At 42.7% G+C, this 19,855-nt stretch overlaps 1 protein-coding gene across 7 annotated transcripts in view; it reads left to right on the top strand.

Annotated features, from left to right (window-relative positions):
* The window catches only part of LOC106580640 (protein furry homolog), a 282,430-nt gene that overhangs the window by 230,748 nt on the left and 31,827 nt on the right, over positions 1-19,855 (top strand). For 4 of the 7 annotated variants that reach the window (XM_082966433.1, XM_082966436.1, XM_082966438.1 and 1 more), the window contains exons 54-57: positions 5,070-5,270; positions 5,842-5,991; positions 7,037-7,221; positions 7,509-7,716. In XM_082966433.1, the coding sequence (XP_082822559.1) occupies positions 5,070-5,270; positions 5,842-5,991; positions 7,037-7,221; positions 7,509-7,716 (744 nt within the window). The remainder of the gene's footprint in view (positions 1-5,069; positions 5,271-5,841; positions 5,992-7,036; positions 7,222-7,508; positions 7,717-19,855) is intronic. The other 3 variants (XM_082966435.1, XM_014161918.3, XM_082966434.1) reach the window with 2 other exon arrangements.

Here is a 19,855-nt window from a genome sequence, read left to right as displayed (position 1 = left end):
TTCTATCCAATACTACCATGCATATCCTAGCTTCTGGGCCTGAGTAACAGGCAGTTTACATTGGGCACCTCATTCATCCAAAATTCAAAATACTGCCCCCTACCCAAGATACGTTAATGTCAATCAGAACTTACGCAGAATGTGGTTACCATTTTCTCTGAATATTCAATATTAATGTTCTAGACATATTTCATGGGATCGTTGTAAGAGCATTCATGTATCCAGTTTTGTTAGGGTTAGGAGAATATTTAATCAACGTCACACCAAACATACACAGAACATGGTTGCCATGTTCTCAGAATATAAGTAATTCATTTTCTAGATAGGTTTCATGGGAACGTTGCAAGAACTCTCCTGTGTCCAAGGACGTTTAAAACATTGGACGTTCTGTCATGGTCCCCTGGAGGTTTTTGTCTAGTTCCCAGCTTTTTCCAGGGACTTCCCTAAATACGTTTTTAGGCGTATGCCTGATGGTCCCAAAGAAACGTTCTCCGGAAGAAAAATACTTGTTTCTTTACACACCACCCCTTGTTATGGTTGCCGAGACCATCAAGGCCCTGATTGGTGAACCACTTATCCATTCACAGCTTTTTGTCTGTTTGCAAGGTTAGGGACACCCACACACACAAACAGTACTTTCAACACGCAATGTTTTCAACTTACATATTTGAAACACTTTGACATACATGATTATATTGTGCATGTTCATTTACAGTGCCTTCAGAAAGTATTCACGCCCCTTGACTTTTCCCACATTTTCTTGTGTTACAGCCTGAATTTAAAATCGATTAAGTTCAGATTTTTTGTCACTGGTCTACACACAATACCCCATAATGTCGGAATGGAATTATATTGTATTTATATTTTTACAAATTAATACAAATTAAAAGATCCCTTGAGTTAATTATTCAATTCCTTTGTTAATAAGGCAAGCATAAATAAGGTCAGACTGAAAAATATGCTTAATAAGTTGCATGGACTCACTCTGTGTGCAATAATAGTGTTTAGCATGATTTTGTAATCATCTCTGTACCCCACACAATTATCTGTACGGTCCCTCAGTCGAGCAGTGAATTTCAAACACAGATTCAACCACAAAGACCAGGGAGGTTTTCTAATCCCTCCGAAAGAAGGGCACCTATTGGTAGATGGGTAAAAATACAAAAACCAGACATTGAATATAGTGAAGTTATTAGTTACACTTTAGCTGGTGTGTCAATACACACCCAGTCATTTAAAAAATGCGGGTGTCTTTCCTAGTTGCCGGAGAGGAAGGAAACCCCTCAGCGATTTCACCATGAGGCCAATGGCGACTTTAAAACAGTCGTTTAATTGCTCTGATCAGAGAACTGAGGATGGATCAACATTGTATTTACTCCACAATACTAACCTAATTGACAGACTAAAAAGAAGCCAGTACAGAATACAAATATTCCAAAACATGCATGTTTACAATAAGGCACTAAAGTAAAACTGCAAAAGAAATGTCAGTGTCCTGAATACAAAGTGTAATGTTTGGGGCAAATCCAACACAACACACCACTGAGTACCACTCTTCATGTTTTCAAGAATGGTGGTGGCTGCATCATGTTAACGGTATGCTTGTCATCGATAAGGACTAGGGAGTTTTTTTAGGATAAATAGAAATGTAATAGAGCTAAGCACAAGCAAAATCCTAGAGGAAAATCTGGTCGTGCTTTCCAACAGACACTGGGAGACAAATTCACCTTTCAGCAGTACAATAACCCGAAAGAAAAGAGAAACTCGCACACTGCTCTTGCTAGTATTACTGTTCTTTATTAAGCTTATGTATCAGCCTCAAGGCCCTCGTCAGAGCTTTTAATAAAGAACAGTGATACACTGAAGTTACCAAGACATTGAATTTTCCTGAGTGGCCTAGCTACAGTTTTGAGTTAAGTCGGCTTGAACATTAATGGCAAGACTTGAAAATCCCACGTTGTAACACAACAACAAAAAGTCAAGGAGTGTGAATACTTTCTGAAGACACAGTAGTTACTATTACCTGGGATTTGAACTCAGATCTTGGGTCATGGCATTCTGATCTTCTTGCTACTCCACAATGTGTGTCAGTTAATCTGATTTATTGTCTCATCATTGATTTGATTGACTTATTTCATACATTTTAGGGGTTGTATGTTTTATTTATCTCATGTTGGTGGGCATATTAGTCTGTTTAATGTTACTCCAATGATAAATAAAATAGTTTTGATTTAGTGTACTTTTTACTTCAAAGTTTTACAATGTAGGTCAAATCAGTCTTTGACGGTGGTGTAGCAGTAAGATCATAATGCCGTGAACCGAGAGGTTAAAAAGTGAAGAATAATAATTACTGGAAATGAACATGCACAAAGTGTCAAATATGTAAGTTGAAAACGTTGTATGTTGAAAGCACTATTTGTGTTTGTCCCTAACCTTGCCAACAGAAAAAGAGCTGTGAATGTATCAGTGGTTTACCAATCAGGACTTTGATGGGCTCAGCAACTGTAACAAGGGGTGATGTGTAAAGAAACATGTTTTTTTTTTCTCCGGAGAACATTTCTTTGGGAGCATCAGGGAATGTCCTAAAAACGTATTTGGGGACGTCACCGGAACAACCCGGGAACTAGACAAAAACCTCTTGGGGACCATGACTTTACATTTCAAATTTTTGTCATTTAGCAGATGCTGTTATCGAGAGTGACTTACAATTTAGCTAGGTGAGACAACGCATCACAATCATATCAAGTACATTTTCCCTTAACAAAGCATTTATCAGCAAAGTTAGTGCTAGTGGGAAAGACAAGTGCATTTTGATTTATTTTAATTTGGGGGGGGGGGGTTCGGAGGCATTTACTATACTCTTAAAAGAGGTAAGATTTCATGCGATTTTCGAAAGATGGGCCGGGACTCCGCTGTCCTGACTTTTTAGGGGGAAGCTTGTTCATCCGCATAGCAATGATAAGAGAGACCATGTGAGGATATGACCGAGCCGAGTGACTTCGAAAAGAGGAGAGAGCCTAGAACCGAGCCCTGGGGGACACCAGTAGTGAGAGCACGTGGTGCAGACACAGATCCTCGCCACTCCACCTGCTAGGAGTGACCGTCCAGGTAGGATGCAAACCAGGAGTGAGCCCAACCCTGAGAGGGTGGAGAGGAGGATCTGATGGTTCATGGTGTCGAAGGCAGCGGGTAGACCTAGAAGGATGAAAACAGAGGAGAGAGTCTGCTTTGGCAGAGCGGAGAGCCTTTGTGACACAGAGGAGAGCGCTCTCAGTTGATTGAGTCACCTTGAACCCTGACTGGTTAGGGTCAAGAAGATTATTCTGTTAGAGATAACGAGAGAGTTGGTCAGAGACTGTACGCTCAAGTGTTTTGGAAAGAAAAGAAGGGATACTGGTCTGTAGTTTTTAACGTCAGAGGGGTCAAGTGTTGGTTTCTTGAGGAGGGGACCGACTCTGGCCATCTTGAAGTAAGAGGGGACGCAGCCAGTGGTCAGGGATGTGGGGAATGGGAGAAGGTCATCCGGAGTTGGTCTGGAGAAGGCAGGAGGGGATGGGGTCAAGTGGGCAGGTTTTCAGGACATCACTAGTCGCAGGGTGTGAGTGAGTATTTGACCTATGTTTTAAACGTCCTTGGACACAGGAATGTTCTTGCAACGTTCCCATGAACATTCATATCTTTATAGTCTGAGATCATGGCAACCATGTTTGGTGTGACCTTGATGGAATATTCTCCTAACCCTCATAAAACTGGACACATGAATGTTTATGGAACGTGTCTAGAACATTAATATCTTTATTCTGAGAACATGGTAACCACGTTCTGGGTAAGTTTTGTTTGACAATAAGGAAATGTTCTAACTCTAATGTCAACATGCTAAATAGTTTCTCAGGAGGTTTTTGCTAACATACATATAATGTTCCCCTAACTAATGGAAAACTGGACACTGAAACATCAGGGGAAGATTATGGGTAACATTACAAAAACATTCTCTCTCCCTGGAATTGTTAGCTGGGACTGCAGGCAGGCTCAAACAGATCTGGGACCAGGCTAGCCCTCGCTTTCCACCAGAGTAAAATATGATGAATCTAGTCAGTCACCACAGGTCCAGGATCTGTCCTGCCTGATGTGGTGACCTGGACTGTATTCCAAATGGCACCCTATTCCCTTTATATTGCACTACTTTTGACCAGGGCTCATAAGAAAGTAGGGTGCCATATGAAATGCAGCCCTGAGGAGGCTGGTTGGAATGTGGACATTGGCTGACATTCTCCAGAATCGTGACCTGATGGAAAGTAATTTGGCATCTGAACTGGTGTAGGATGAAGTTGCCACTAGATGCATCTTGGGTCAGTTTTGCATTTTTCCCCTGTAATGGTTAGGATTGGGGGATTGGAAGCTGTACCTAGAGGAAACTTCACCCAGGAGGATCTGAAACAAGACTGAAGCCATTAGGCTCAGGGGATAATACTACACAATATTTAGGAAGTCCAAAAAGCTCCCAGCGGAGTCAAACCCAAGTTGTTTTTCAGTTTTCGTTAAGAGGGCTGTTTTGATCTGATCTGTTTGAAAGTTTATGTTATGATGCACTAAAAGACTACTTTTTCACGTGACTGTGCCAAACCGTACTGTGCTGTCTTGGATATTTTCTGTTCACATGGTCCGTCAGCACGGTTCCAGCAACTGTGGTTGAATGTGTAACCATGCTAGGGTAGTACATCTCAGCTTGGCTTGTATCACCTCCGCTCAGTAGTGTGAAATGGTATAAGTGAGGCTGTTGACATTGTCATTGGGTAACTCTCCCATGAAGATCAGCCTTCACTTACACTGCATGGTCAAGTATTTGTGGCTGCTGGTTACTCTGTGTGTGTGCGCATGGGTGTAGACCCTTGTGTGTGCGTAGACGTGTGTGTATGTGTACACATGCATGGGTGTAGACCCCTTTGTGTGTGCATGTGTGTAGACCCCCTTTGTGTGTGTGTGTGCGTAGACCCCTGTGAGTGTGTATGTGTGAGGTATCTGGCTCTGTGTCGTCTAGTTTCTTAAAGCTGTGTGTATCGTCCTTGCAGGGGGAGACGATGGACAGCTTCAACTGGGGGGTGCGGAGACGCTCCATGGATAGCCTGGACAGGAGTGACATGGTGCCCCTGGATGACAGTGAGCTGTCCAGCAGCACACCCAGCCTAGGCCAGTTCACCCACCAGGACTCAGAGGAATCCTCAGAGGAAGAGTCCATCACCGCCAGCCAGATCCTCTCTCACTCCCAGGTGGTACGTCTCTCTAACCACAGACCTAGGATCAGATTACCCTACCTCCCCCCCCAATCCTAACCTTAACTACTGGGGGGATTAAATAATATCTGACCATGTATAAACGGTTACAATTGCTAGGACTCAACCAGGAGGCATGCTCTGCTGCTCTGTGCTTATCTCATACAATTCTGCTCAAATACTTTGTGTTTATACTTTTGTGAAATGGTTTTCTCTGCTCTCACAACAGTTGCCTCGTGCATGATGTCCTGACTAGCAGATCTGGGTTCAAGTAGTATTTGTTTTCTTCCAAGTACTTCAAGCTCGATCAAGTTCATGGAACCAATGGAATAGTCCCAAAAGTGCAAACCTCGCCCATCTGGCACTGGTTGAAGTAGTATTTGTTTTCTTCCAAATACTTCAAGCTCGATTGAGCTCGCCTGGTGCCATGGAACCATGGTAGTAGTCCGAAAGTGTAAACCTCGCCCGGTCACTCAATCCAAATATTTGAAAGAAGGCGAATACTATTTTAACCCGGATCTGATGATTAGACTGGAGGAGGACTCTGAGCTGTACTTTTGTCTCGTTGCAGATTGTGAATCTCTCCCCCACCGAGGAGGTCAATCAATTGGACTCTCTGTACACCTCCATTGACAACTCAGCCGCTGACCCGCCTCTTCCCCCTTTGCACACCCGAACGTCCAGTTTCGAGGTCTCGCTGGCAGAGAATTCAATGCCGAGGGTAAATAAGGACTTCAGAGTGTCTGAGATATGGGCGCCCACTCACTCCTATTCCTCCTGTCAATGCTGCCAAATAATACAATTATATCCTATCCTTTCACAGTTCGATTTTAGCGATAAGTGTTGCTGTTTCTCAATAAGGTATTATGTGTATTTCTCTGTGAATCTTCAAGATTTTCACCAGAGAGGATATGGCAGGACCCAGTGTTTAGTCTTCAGCTTCTAGTTAGCTGCATGTCACAGCTAAATCTTCTAATAGCTGTTCTAACACCTATTATCTAATGTGTTGGGTCATGGGCTGGTTGGTGCTGCAAATGCTTCCATTTATATTCTATATTATCTTTTGAGGAATAGCATTGCTGTGTTCTTGGGGTTTTGTGGTTGTATGGTAGCAAGGTGGTTCTCTTTCTGTGTCTGAAACAATTGGCATAATTTGCACACACTCGTGAAAACATAACCAAATGTGAAATTTAACACAGCATAGAGCATCTTTGTCCGTTGGAAAGGTCAGTATGCCTATCATTTATTCCTAATACTGTACTTTCAAAAAATGTCTTACCTTTAGGAGGAAAGTGTCATAATTGTGAGTCATTCTCATCATTAAGCAATATTATGCATATTCCCCCAAAAGCACATCATCAAGAATATTTGACTGCATATAATAATAATAATGGATTCATGGAGTGCTTTAACACTTAGGTCTCTCAGGGATTTACTGTCACTCACTGGATTCCGTCAGTAGAACACCATCAGTGTTGTATTAAATTACATAGACCAGTGTTGTCCAAACCTGGCCTCAAGTACCTACAGCCGGTTTTGAAGTACTGGAATAGATCAAATTGGCTGGGGGTACTACACTGAGTCTGCTTCCCAAATAGCACCCTATTCTCTATATAGTGCACTACTTTTGACTAGAGCCCTATGAACCCTAGTGAAAGTAGTGCACTACCTAGGGAATAGGTTGCCCTTTGGAACACAGCCTGATATTGACCGTCTGATGCCGGCACTTCGAGTAAGTCCCTCCCTCCTTTCCTCTCTCCCTCTAGGCTGAGATATCAGTAGAAGACGAGGACACGAACATCCATGAGGATGACCTGTCCATCAGTGACCTCCTGCCGAGGTTTGACTGCAGCGGCGACAGCTTCAGCCTGGAAAATCTGGCTCCGGGAGACTACCGAGAAGAACTGGACCTGGACTTCAGCGCACTGCCCAGGTACATAGCACTGTTCAGGTCAGTTAGAAGAAAACGTGGTTAATGAAAGTGTTTATAGTGCTTTATACATTTTAGGCCAATAAATGCTTATTAATTGTAATGGAATTGGTCATAAAGTGTGATCATGAAAGTCTAATCAAACCTGCAATAGTGCTTTTGTCAGTATTTATACCCTTTTCATACTACTGAATGGTAAAATAATATTATGTAAGCCAGCACAATATGGTTCTGGTCAGCATGAGGGTCTGAAAAGTGTTTTGGAGTGCTGCTATTTCTTGATGTGTGTGCCTGGTTTACCCCACCAGTCTCGGCGAGGAGGAAAGAGACGAGCTGATGGAGTCTCGTTCTTCCCTTCCTCCGTCACCCTTCTTCTCGGCCATCCTGGCGGCATTCCAGCCTGCGGTGTGCGATGACGCCGACGAGGCGTGGCGGAGGCACATCAACCAGCTGGTGTCCGACTCAGACGGCTCCTGCGCCATCTACACCTTCCAAGTCTTCTCCTCCTTCTTCCAGGTAGATGGTGGATTCACATTGCTCACAACCTGTGCTCTCCCCCCTGTGTGTTTCTTTTTTACAGCATGTGAAACAGGCTACCACCAATGATGCTATCGAGCACAGTGTTAAAGCTGGCTAGCGAGAGCTTCCCTTTTCTGATTGGTTATCACAAAGTTGTGTTCCTGAAATTCGCAACTATAGTTGCCAACAGTCAAATCTTAGAATGTTGCTTCGTGTCTCCTTCCATTGAAAATGATATATTTATTTTTTCTTGTTGCTGAAACTAGTAAACCATCTGAATCTATCGTAACAGCCAAAGAGACCTTCCGGTACCGCATCAGGACCTGGTAATACAGATCCCAGTCTGCATCTCAAAAGACACCGGTTGTGTCCCAAATGGCAACCTATTCCCTGTATGGTGCACTACTTTTGACCAGGGCCTATAATCAGCAATTAAGTGTCCTATCTGCCATACTATGTCAGTCAAACCGGACTACAGTGCATTCAGAAAGTATTCAGACACCTTTACTTTTTCCACATTTTGTTACGTTACAGCCTAATTCTAAAATGGATTAAATAAACATGTTTCCTCATCAATCTACACACAATACCCTATAATGACGTAGTGAAAACAGATTTTTAGACATAAAAATAAAAAACAGATACCTCATTTATTACATAAGACTCGAAATTGAGCTCAGGTCCATCCTGTTCCCATTGATCATCCTTGAGATGTTTCTACAACTTGATTGGAGTCCACCTTTGGGAAATTCAATTGATTGGACATGAGTTGGAAAGACACACACCTGTCTATATAAGGTCCCACAGTTGACAGTGCATGTTAGAGCAAAAACCAAGCCATGAGGTCGAAGGAATTGTCTGTAGAGCTCCGAGACAGGATTGTGTCAAGGCACAGATATGGGGAAGGGTACCAAAAGAATTCTGCAGTATTGAAGGCCCCCAAAAACACTGTGGAACCACCAAGACTCTTCCTAGCTGGCCGCCCAGACATACTGAGTAATCTGGGGAGAAGGGCCTTGGTCAGGGATGTGACCAAAAACCCGATGGTCACTCTGACAGAGTGACTTTGATGGTCACTCTGACAGTTCCTCTGTGGAGATGGGAGAACCTTCCAGAAGGACAACCATCTCTGCAGCACTCCACCAATCAGGCCTTTACTGTAGGGTGGCCAGACAGAAGCCACTCCTCAGTAAAAAGCACATGACAGCCTGCTTGGAGTTTGCCAAAAGGCACCTAGAGGATTCTCTGGTCTGATGAAACCAAGATTAAACTCTTTGGCCTGAATGCCAAGCGTTTCGTCTGGAGGAAACCTGGCACCATCCCTACGGTGAAGCATGGTGGTGGAAGAATCATGCTGTGGGGAATTTTTTTCAGCAGCAGGGACTGGGAGACTAGTCAGGATTGAGGGAAAGATGGACGGAACAAAGTACTGAGATCTTTGATGAAAACCTGCTCAGGAAGGTTCACCTTCCAACAGGACAAAGACCCTAAGCACACAGTCAAGACAATGCAGGAGTGGCTTTGGGACAAGTCTCTGAATTTCCTTGAGTGGCCCAGCCAGAGCCTGGACTTGAACTCGATCGTACATCTCTGGAGAGACCTGAAAATAGCTGTGGAGCAACACTCTCCATCCAACCTGACAGAGCTTGAGAGGATCTGCAGAGAAGAACAGGAGAAACTCCCCAAATACAGGTGTGCCAAGCTTGTAGCGTCATACCCAAGAAGACTCGAGGCTGTAATCGCTGCCAAAGGTGCTTCAACAAAGTACTGAGTCAAGGGTCTGAATGCTTATGTAAATGTAATATTTCGTATTTATTTATTTATTTATTTAAAAATTATGGGGTAATGTGTGTAGATTGATGAGGTGGGAAAATGATTTAATCCATTTTAGTGTAAGGCTGTAACGTAACAAAATGTGGAAAAAGTCAAGGGGTCTGAATACTTTCCAAATGCACTGTATGTCATTACACTGATGTTTAATTTTTTAGGATACCCATTTGCTATTGAACATGCAGCAGCTACTCTTCCTGTGGTCCACATAAAAGTTACAAATACATAAAGTACAGACAGTAATAGACAAGAACAACATAAGATATTACATTAAATTCAAAATACAAAAATAAGGGTTATACACTGAACAAAAATATAAACACAACATGTCAAATGTTGGTCCCATGTTTCATGAGATGAAATAAAAAAATCCCTGAAATTCTCCAGACGCAAAATGTCTGTTCTTCCATGGCCTGCATACTCACCCATTGCGCGTGTTTGGGATGTGATCGACTTGTACAACAGCATGTTCCCGTTCCCGCCAGCATCCAGCAACTTCTCACAGCCATTGAAGAGGAGTGGGAAAACATTCCGCAGGCCACAATCAACAGCCTTACCAACTCTATTCAAAGGAGATGTGTCGCGCTGCATGAGGCAAATAGTGGTCACACCGGATACTGACTGGTTTTCTGATCCACGCCCCTACCAACGGATGCATATCTGTTTTCCCAGTCATGTGAAATACATAGATTAGGGCCGAATGAATTTATTTAAATTGACTGATTTTCCTTATATGAACTAACTCAGTAAAAACACAAAGACAACAACTAATCATATGTACATATTCTTATATACAGTACAGTTAAATTAGATCTTTAGAAAGAGGAGAGGCGTGTGATAAAATATGTTTTTTAAAGCTAAACTTGCTTTTTACCTGAGTAACCTCTGGTGGCAGAGCATTGCACGATGGCATGGCTCTGTACATAACTGAGTGACGCATTAAATATTTTTGGGGGTTTGGTACCTTGAAGAAACACATTGTGGTGTGTCTGGTCTGTTTGAAGTCTATGCAAATAGATTATAAAGTGGTTAGGCATTTTCAACACACAAATGTTTCTTAAAAAGACTAGAAAAATGGCGCCGAAGAGGATGGCTGACGTTTTACATGCCCGTAATAAATTGTGCTATTTTCTTCATTTTTTTTTGCGTTGTTTGTAACTTTTTTATTTTTTTAACTTATTTCATAATGTTGCTGCTTTCGTCTCTTATGACCGAAAATAACTTCTGGACATCAAAACTGGGATTACTCACCACGGACTGAAATAAGTTTTTTTCTTTAACGAGTCCCACAAGAAAGATATACTACTCTCCCTGGAACAGGCCCAGATTCACATCATTTGCATGAAGAAAAGACGGAGAAAAAGAGGACGCAGATCAGGCTGCCTTTTGAGAATCCGTAGGCGAGTGAGTAAATTCCCATTGCCATCAATTCTACTTGCTAACATGCAATCATTGGAAAATAAAAATGGAATACCTACGATTATCCTACCAACGGGACATTAAGAACTGTAATATCCAATGTTTCACCGAGTAGTGGTTGAACGACTACACGGACAATATAGATCTGGAGGGATTTTCAATGCAGAACAGAGGAGCTACGCCTGGTAAGACGAGGGGTGGGGGGGGTGTCTTTTTGTCAATAACAGCTGGTGCGCAATGTCTAATATTAAAGAAGTCTTGAGGTATTGCTCGCCTGAGGTAGAGTACGTTATGATAAGCTGGAAACCACACTATCCACCAAGAGACTATTCATCTAAACTCAGCAAAAAAAGAAACGTCACTTTTTCAGGACCCTGTCTTTCAAAGATAATTCGTAAAAATCCAAATGACTTCACAGATCTTCATTTGTAAAGGGTTTAAACACTGTTTCCCATGCTTGTTCAATGAACCATAAACAATTAATGAACATGCACCTGTGGTACGGTCGTTAAGACACTAACAGTTTACAGACGGTAGGCAATTAAGGTCACAGTTATGAAAACTTAGGACACTAAAGAGGCCTTTCTACTGACTCTGAAAAACTCCAAAAGAAAGATGCCTAGGGTCCATGCTCATCTGCGTGAATGTGCCTTAGGCATGCTGCAAGGATGCATGAGGAATGCAGATGTGGCCAGGGCAATAAATTGCAATGTCCGTACTGTGAGATGCCTAAGACGGAGCTACAGGGAGACAGGACGGACAGCTGATCATCCTCGCAGTGGCAGACCACGTGTAACAACACCTGCACAGGATCGGTACATCCGAACATCACACCTGCGGGACAGGTACAGGATGGCAACAACAACTGCTCAAGTTACACCAGGAACGCATTATCCCTCCATCAGTGCTCAGACTGTCCGCAATAGGCAGAGAGAGGCTGGACTGAGGGCTTGTAGGCCAGTTGTAAGGTAGGTCCTCACCAGACATCACTGGCAACAACGTCGCCGATGGGCACAAACCCACCGTCCCTGGACCAGACAGGACTGGCAAAAAGTGCTCTTCACTGACGAGTCGCGGTTTTGTCTCACCAGGGGTGTTGGTTGGATTCGCATTTATCGTCGAAGGAATGAGCGTTACACCGAGCCCGGATCTCAATCCCATTGAGCACGTCTGGGACCTGTTGGATCGGAGGGTGAGGGCTAGGGCCATTCCCCCCCAGAATTGTCTAGGAACTTGCAGGTGCTTTAGTGGAAGAGTGGGTTAACATCTCATAGCAAGAACTGGCAAATCTGGTGCAGTCCATGAGGATAAGATGCACTGCAGTACTTAATGTAGCTGGTGGCAACAGCCCCCACCCCCCTTGTTCATGGACACATTATTCAATTTATGTTAGTCACATGTCTAAGGAACTTGTACAGTTTGTCTCAGTTGTTGAATCTTATGTTCATACAAATAGTTACACATGTTCAGTTTGCTGAAAATAAACGCAATCGACAGTGAGAGGATGTTTCTTTCTGAGTTTATATTATTCATAGCCATCTATTTACCACCACAGACCAACGCTGGCACTAAGAGCGCACTCAACCAACCACCTCTAAGGCCATAAGCAAACAAGAAAATGCTCACCCAGAAGCAGCTCTCCTAGTGGCCTAATGCAGGCAAACCTAAATCAGTTTTATCACATTTTTACCAGCATGTCACATGTGCAACCAGAGGAAAAAAAACTCTACACCACCTTTATTCCACACAGAGATGCATACAAAGCTCTCCCGTGCCCTCCATTTGGCAAATCCGACCATAATTCTATCCTCCTGATTCCTGCTTACAAGTATAAACTAAAGAAGGAGGTATCAGTGACTCGCTTAATACGGAAGTGGTCAGATGGTGCGGATGCTACACTACAGGACTGTTTTGCTAGCACAGACTGGAGTATGTTCCGGGATTTATCCAGTGGCATTGAGGAGTATACCACCTCAGTCATCGGCTTCATCAATAAGTGCATTGACGATATCGTTCCCTCAGTGACCGTACATATATATCCCAACCAGAAGCCGTTGATTAAAGGCAACATCTGCATCGAGCTGAAGGCTAGAGCTTCTGCTTTCAAGGAGCGGGACACTATTCCGGACGCCTATAAGAAATCCCGCTATGCCCTCAGACGAACCATCAAACAAGCAAAGCGTCAATACAGGATTAAAATTGAATCCTACTACACTGGCTCTGACGCTCATCGGATGTGGCAGGGCTTGAAAACTGTTACGGACTACAAAGGGAAACCCAGACGTGAGCTGCCCAGTGACGCAAGCCTACCAGATGAGCTAAACGCCTTTTATGCTCGGTCGAGGCAAGCAACACTGAAGCATGCACGAGAGCACCAGCTGTTCTGGATGACTGTGTGATAACGCTCTCGGTAGCCGATGTGAGCAAGACCTTTAAACAGGTCAACATTCACAAAGCCGCGCGGCCAGATAGATTACCAGGACGTGTACACAAAGCATACACAGACCAACTGGCAAGTGTCTTCACTGAGATTTTCAACCTCTCCCTTACTGTCTCTGTAATACCTACATGTTTCAAGCAGACCACCATAGTCCCTGTGCCCAAGAACACCAAGGTAACCTGCCTAAATTATTACCACCTCTTAGCACTCACGTCGGTAGCCATGAAGTGCTTTGAAAGGCTGGTTATGGCTCACATCAACAGCATCCTCCCAGATACCCTAGACCCACTGCAATTTGCATACCGCCCCAACAGATCCACAGATGATGCAATCTCAATCGCACTCCGCACTGCCCTTTCCCACCTGGACAAAAGGAACACCCATGTGAGAATGCTGTTCATTGACTACAGCTTAGCGTTCAACACCATAGTGCTCACGAAGCTCATCACTAAGCAAAGGACCCTGGGACTAAAGCCCTCCCTCTGCAACTGGATCCTGGACTGACTGACGGGCCACACCCCGGGTGTTAAGGGTAATATTAAACACGTCTGCCACGCTGATCCTCAGGGGACCCCTCATGGGTGTGTACATAGTCCCCTCCTGTACTCCCTGTTCACCCATGACTGTGTGGCCAAACACAACTCCAACACCATCATTAAGTTTGCTGATGACACCACAGTGGTAGGCCTGATCACCGACAACGATGAGACATCCTATAGGGAGGAGGTCAGAGAACTGGCAGTGTGGTGCCAGGACAACAACCTTTCCCTCAATGTGAGCAAGACTAAGGAGCTAATCGTGGACTACAGGAAAACGGCAGGCCGAACAGGCCCCCATTAACATCAACGGGGCTGTAGTGGAGCGGGTCGAGAGTTTCAAGTTCCTTGGTGTCTACATCACCAACGATCGATCATGGTCCAAACACACCAAGACAGTCGTGAAGAGGGCACGACAAAACCTTTAACCCCCTCAGGTGACTGAACAGCAAAGGACCTTGTGAAGATGCTGGAGGAAACAGGTACAAAAGTATCTATATCTACAGTTAAATGAGTCCTATATCGACAAAACCTGAAAGGCCGCTCAGCAAGGAAGAAGCCACTGGTCCAAAACCGCAATAAAAAAGCCAGACTATGGTTTTCAACTGCACATGGGGACAAAGATTGTACTTTTTAGAGAAATGTGGTCTGATGAAACAAAAATAGAACTGTTTGGCCACAATGGCCATCGTTATGTTTGGAGGAAAAAGGGGGAGGCTTGCAAGCCGAAGAACACCATCCCAACCATGAAGCACGGGGGTGGCAGCATCATGCTGTGGGGGTGCTTTGCTGTCGGAGGGACTGGATGCACATGAGGAAGGAAAATTATGTGGATATATTGAAGCAACATCTCAAGACATCAGTCAGGAAGTTAAAGCTTGTTGCAAATGGGTTTTCCAAATGGACAATGACCCCAAGCATACTTCCAAAGTTGTGGCAAAATGGCTTAAGGACAATAAGTCAAGGTATTGGAGTGGCCATCACAAAGCCCTGACCTCAATCCTATAGAACATTTGTGGGCAGAACTGAAAAAGTGTATGCGAGCAAGGAGGCCTACAAACCTGAGTTACACCAGCTCTGTCAGTAGGAATGAGCCAAAATTCACCCAACTTATTGTGGGAAGCTTGTGGAAGGCTACCCGTAATGTTTGACCCAAGTTAAACAATTTAAAGGCAATGCTACCAAATACTAATTGAGTGTATGTAAACTTCTGACCCACTGGGAATGTGATGAAAGAAATAAAAGCTGAAATAAATCATTCTCTCTACTATCATTCTGACATTTCACATTCTTCAAATAAAGTGGTGATCCTAACTGATCTAAGACGACATTTTTACTTGGATTAAATGTCAGGAATTGTGAAAAACTTGAGTTAAAATGTATTTGGCTAAGTGAATGTAAACTTCCGACTTCAACTGTATATAATAGGCGGTGTCAGAGGAAAGCCCATAAAATTGTCAGACTCCACCCACCCAAGTCAGACTGTTTTTTTTCTCTGCTACCTCACGGCAAGCGGTACCACAGCGCCAAGTCTAGGACCAAAAGGCTCCTTAAAAGCTTCTACCCCCCAAGCCATAAGACTGCTGAACAATTAATCAAATGGACACCGGACTATTACGGGGGGTTTTTGTACACCGCTGCTACTCGCTGTTTGTTATCTATGCATATTCACTTCACCCCTACCTACATGTACAAATGACCTCTAACCTGTACCCTCGTACACTGACTCGGTACCGGTACCCCCTGTGTATAGCCTCGTTATTGTTATGTTGTGTTTATATTTATTTATTTATTTATTTATTTATTTATTTATTTAAATATTTTCTTAACTCTTCTTGATCTGCACTGTTGGTTAAGGGCTTGAATTAAGGGCTTGAAAGTAAGCATTTCACGGTAAGGTCTACACTTGTTGCATTCGGCGCATGTGACAAATAAAGGTCGATTTGAAGAGAACCCTCATCCATGAAAGACTATCATGCATGTTGTTGATATTAGTTCTGTGTATGCCGTTAAGGGCAAGGCGTGCTGCTTTGTTTACAGCCAGCTTCATCTTTGCTAGGTCTTTCTTTGCTGCCCCTGACCATTACCGGACAATAATCAAGATGGGTAAAGATCAAAGCCTCAACAACTACTACAGTTGATCTTTGTCAAAAATGCATTACATATTTTTATATAGGACATACCTCTCCCCATCTTCAACATCTTTGTCAATATGATTTGACCATGATAACTGACCATTCAATGTTACTCCTTCTTCAACTTCTTTAATGGTAACACCCTTTATGCACAACTCCAGTTGAGGTTAAGATCTAAGAGAATGCTTTGAACCAAATACAATGCTTTTGGTTTTAGATGTATTGAAGACCAGTTTATTGTTAAACTGACTCTGACTGTAACTCAGAGGTGCAGAGGTGTAGAATGTGCAATCAACATACATAGTCATTTTACAGGCCAAGGCAACTGACCTGAGGGATACCGCACTGTCCATATGGGTCTTTCTATAAGCTAGGGTATCAGTGAGCATTTCTTGTTGTGGACAAAATTCCACCAAGCCTATTAAAGGGTAAGGTGGAGCTCTCACCATGTCACCACCCATCAATCCCTATCAGATTTCCACAAGTGTCAAGACTTTGGGCAGTAGTGGCTAGGGGGTTGTTTCTGGACAGGCCATGGGTATTAGGGTAGTTCAGTCAGTCACTAAATTTTTTTTTATATCAAATCAAAATCTAATTTATGTATAAAGCCCTTTTTACATCAGCAGATGTCACGAAGTGCTTATACAGAAACCCAGCCTAAAACCCCAAACAGCAAGCAGATGTAGAAGTGCGGTGTCTAGGAAAAACTCCCAAAAAGGCAGGAATCTACGAAGAAACCTACAGACCCTGGTTCGATTCCGGGCTGTATCACAACCGGCCGTAATCGGGAGTCCCATAGGGCGGCGCACAATTTGCCCAGCGTCGTCCGGGTTAGGGGAGGGTTTGGCCGAGGTAGACCGTCATTGTAAATAAGAATTTGTTCTTAACTGACTTGCCTAGTTAAAAACAAAGGTTAAAAATAAAGGTAAAAAAAAGAAGAGGAACCAGGCTCTGTGGGCTGGCCAGTCCTCTTCTGAGTGTGCCAGGTGGAGTACATGGCCATTAAGGCCAGATAGTTCTTCAAGATGTTCAAATGTTCATAGATGACCAGAAGGGTCAAATAAGAAATCTGTGTTTGTAGCGCGTGCAACAGATCAGCACCTCAGGAGTAAATGTCAGTTGGCTTTTTAGAGAGGGAAGGAGATATAGCTGTCAAATAGGGAGAGGGAGCTAATACCTGTCAAATACTTGCTTCCTCTGTTCTTGGAGAATCTCAATTGTATTTCCTTGATTCGTTGCATCCTCTCTCCTCGTCTCCTTCTCAAAACACAATGGATGAGAATGTTCGGTTATTATTGTCAATGATTTTGTTGACAGAACTTTATTATTATTATTATTATTATTATTATTGTATTAAATTGTTATATAAACTATAAAACAAATAAAGAAATGCTGTTCATGTTTCCATTCTTTTGGAATGTTTAGCATGGCTATAAATGATAGAGAACTTGACTAAAACACAAACAGACCTGGGTACTAGGCATGACAAAGAAACATGCAGTGTCATGCCTAGTAGCCAGGTGACATTTTGAATGACATGTAGATGTTTTGTTGCTAGGAGTTATGGACTCATTGTGCCTATCTAGATTTGTATTCCTGTAACTACACATGTGAAGCTACAAGAAAATAATATTTAAATGTATATCAAACCATTATGACATGTTGACCCTGATGTTACAAATTGGCCCCTTTTATTTATAGAAAGACCTATATCTGATGTTAGTGTAGCTTCCATTGAAGAATACTCTGAGTTCTATTAGTTAACTAACTCTCCAACCATGTGATGTAAAATCATAACAAGTGAGTTTTTTTCAATAACAAATCACTGAAATCTAACAATACAGCTCCAACTATCATCTTATTATCCATTTATTTTAGCCAATCATCAGTGATATGAGTCAGTGCAGTACAAGTTGAGTGCCCTTCTCTATATGCATGCTGTTTATAGAGTTCTTCGTTTTTTCTGCTGGCAGATCAAAAGGAACGGGCCAACCTCCTGCTACTGTTGCCATTGTTCTTTTTTGAATTTGATAATTGAAATTATGATGATGATGATGTGGCCTATTATTCCCTGTAGAATGCATAGGAATAAGGGAACACGGTGTCATTTTAGATTTACCCATGTCTTACTGCAGGGACAGTGGGATTAACATGACTGGACCATCATAGGCTACGTCCCAAATTCAACCTCATTCCCTATATAGAGGGTCCTGGTCAAAAGTAGTGCACTATGTAGGAAATAACATTTGGGATGCAGCCCCACAGTCCTTAACAAGATTACTCTGTTCGAACTGTTAAGCTTAGAAAAGCTGCGGTGGTTATGGCTCCAGTTCTGAACAAAAGACCAGTGTCGCGTAGAGGGGACAATATAGCACTTGTATATTACTTGAGAAAGGAGAGAAGTGAAACAGAGGAGGTAAAAATGGGAGGGATGAGAAGAGAATGAGGAGCAGGGTCGAGCGTGAATAAATATAAGAGTAGAGAAAGGATTAAGTGTAAGTGCGAGCTATCATGATAGTACCCCAGGAACCCGATTTTAGAATGCTTAAGAGTGAGGCTAGTGATTAAGTTTAGGCCCACTAAAGAGTAAATCATTATCTGTATAGTAGGCTGTCTTACATAAGGATTCATGGAATGATTCATCATAAATGTGCATTTTTTTATGGTGAAAATGTGCTTCTCCAAACGTGAAACCCACGTCACGCCGCCTATGTTAAAAGGTATTGCGTGTTAAAAGTCATATGACAAATCTTTAGCTCTAGGCTACTAGGCCCACAGACATCATATATGAAATTAATAGGGATTCTATAGGCCTATGTAATTCTTTAATTAAACCTAGGCTATAAAAAAAATTGTGTGCGTTCTTGGATGTCCCGTACCGGTAAGAAATTAAATCTACTTTCACCTGTATTTTTCAGTGGAAATTGTTATAAGTCCTCCTTGTGCAATCAATGTTTTTTTGTTTGCCATACATTTTTAAGTAAGAAATCTGAGTCTCAGCGTCACTCTGTTACTGTGGAATTAGCCACCACCAACCCCCGAAAATCTTATAATGGAGTTGATCGTGACAACCAACCCCACATTCCATGTGACAACCATCCCCCCGAATGCTAATTAAGATGTTAGTTATCACATGGCTTGACCTAGGAACTCAGAAATAGGTTTGAAATGTCGCTCTCCCTTTCCTATTTTCAACAAATATAAATGTTCATCGATACTCCCAAAATTCAAACAATCACAAAGAAAATACTTAATTTTTTTTACTTTCACCTATGGAAATGCATAAATTCCCCTCACCTATATTTTTTTGTCATGCTGACATGAATCGACCAGGTGGATGATTCACACATTTTGACCTTAAAATTACTACACAGCACCATTTAGATTGGAACTAATTAACACTGTGACAACCAACCTCAGTCTCCCCTACATTTTGTTGTATGGATGGCCCCAGCAGCAATCAAACCCACAATTCTATCACAGATAGAACAATGAGCCAGATATTTCACCAGATATGTAAATGTCAAGCATCTGGTTGGCGTTTCCACTCACTACCAAATATGGTGATGAGAGCAAACCCAGTGGCCGGCAGTGGGAGAAGATGGAGCGAGATCGATTTTGGCCGATATTCTGCAAATGTTCTCATCGATGAAACATTTGATCTCCATTTCTGTTTCCAAAATGAAAATCTGTAACAAACAGTGGACTGCATTTTGTAGACTTTACCCTTTGCCAAGTTTCTAAATAATTGTGTTCTTTAGGAGTGCAAGGGCGAA

Source organism: Salmo salar, chromosome 20 (genome assembly GCF_965601325.2).
Source record: "Salmo salar chromosome 20, fSalSal1, whole genome shotgun sequence".
Classification (NCBI taxonomy): domain Eukaryota; kingdom Metazoa; phylum Chordata; class Actinopteri; order Salmoniformes; family Salmonidae; genus Salmo; species Salmo salar.
The sequence above is the reverse complement of the archived record's forward strand: the minus strand, read 5'-3'. Positions and strand labels throughout refer to the sequence as shown.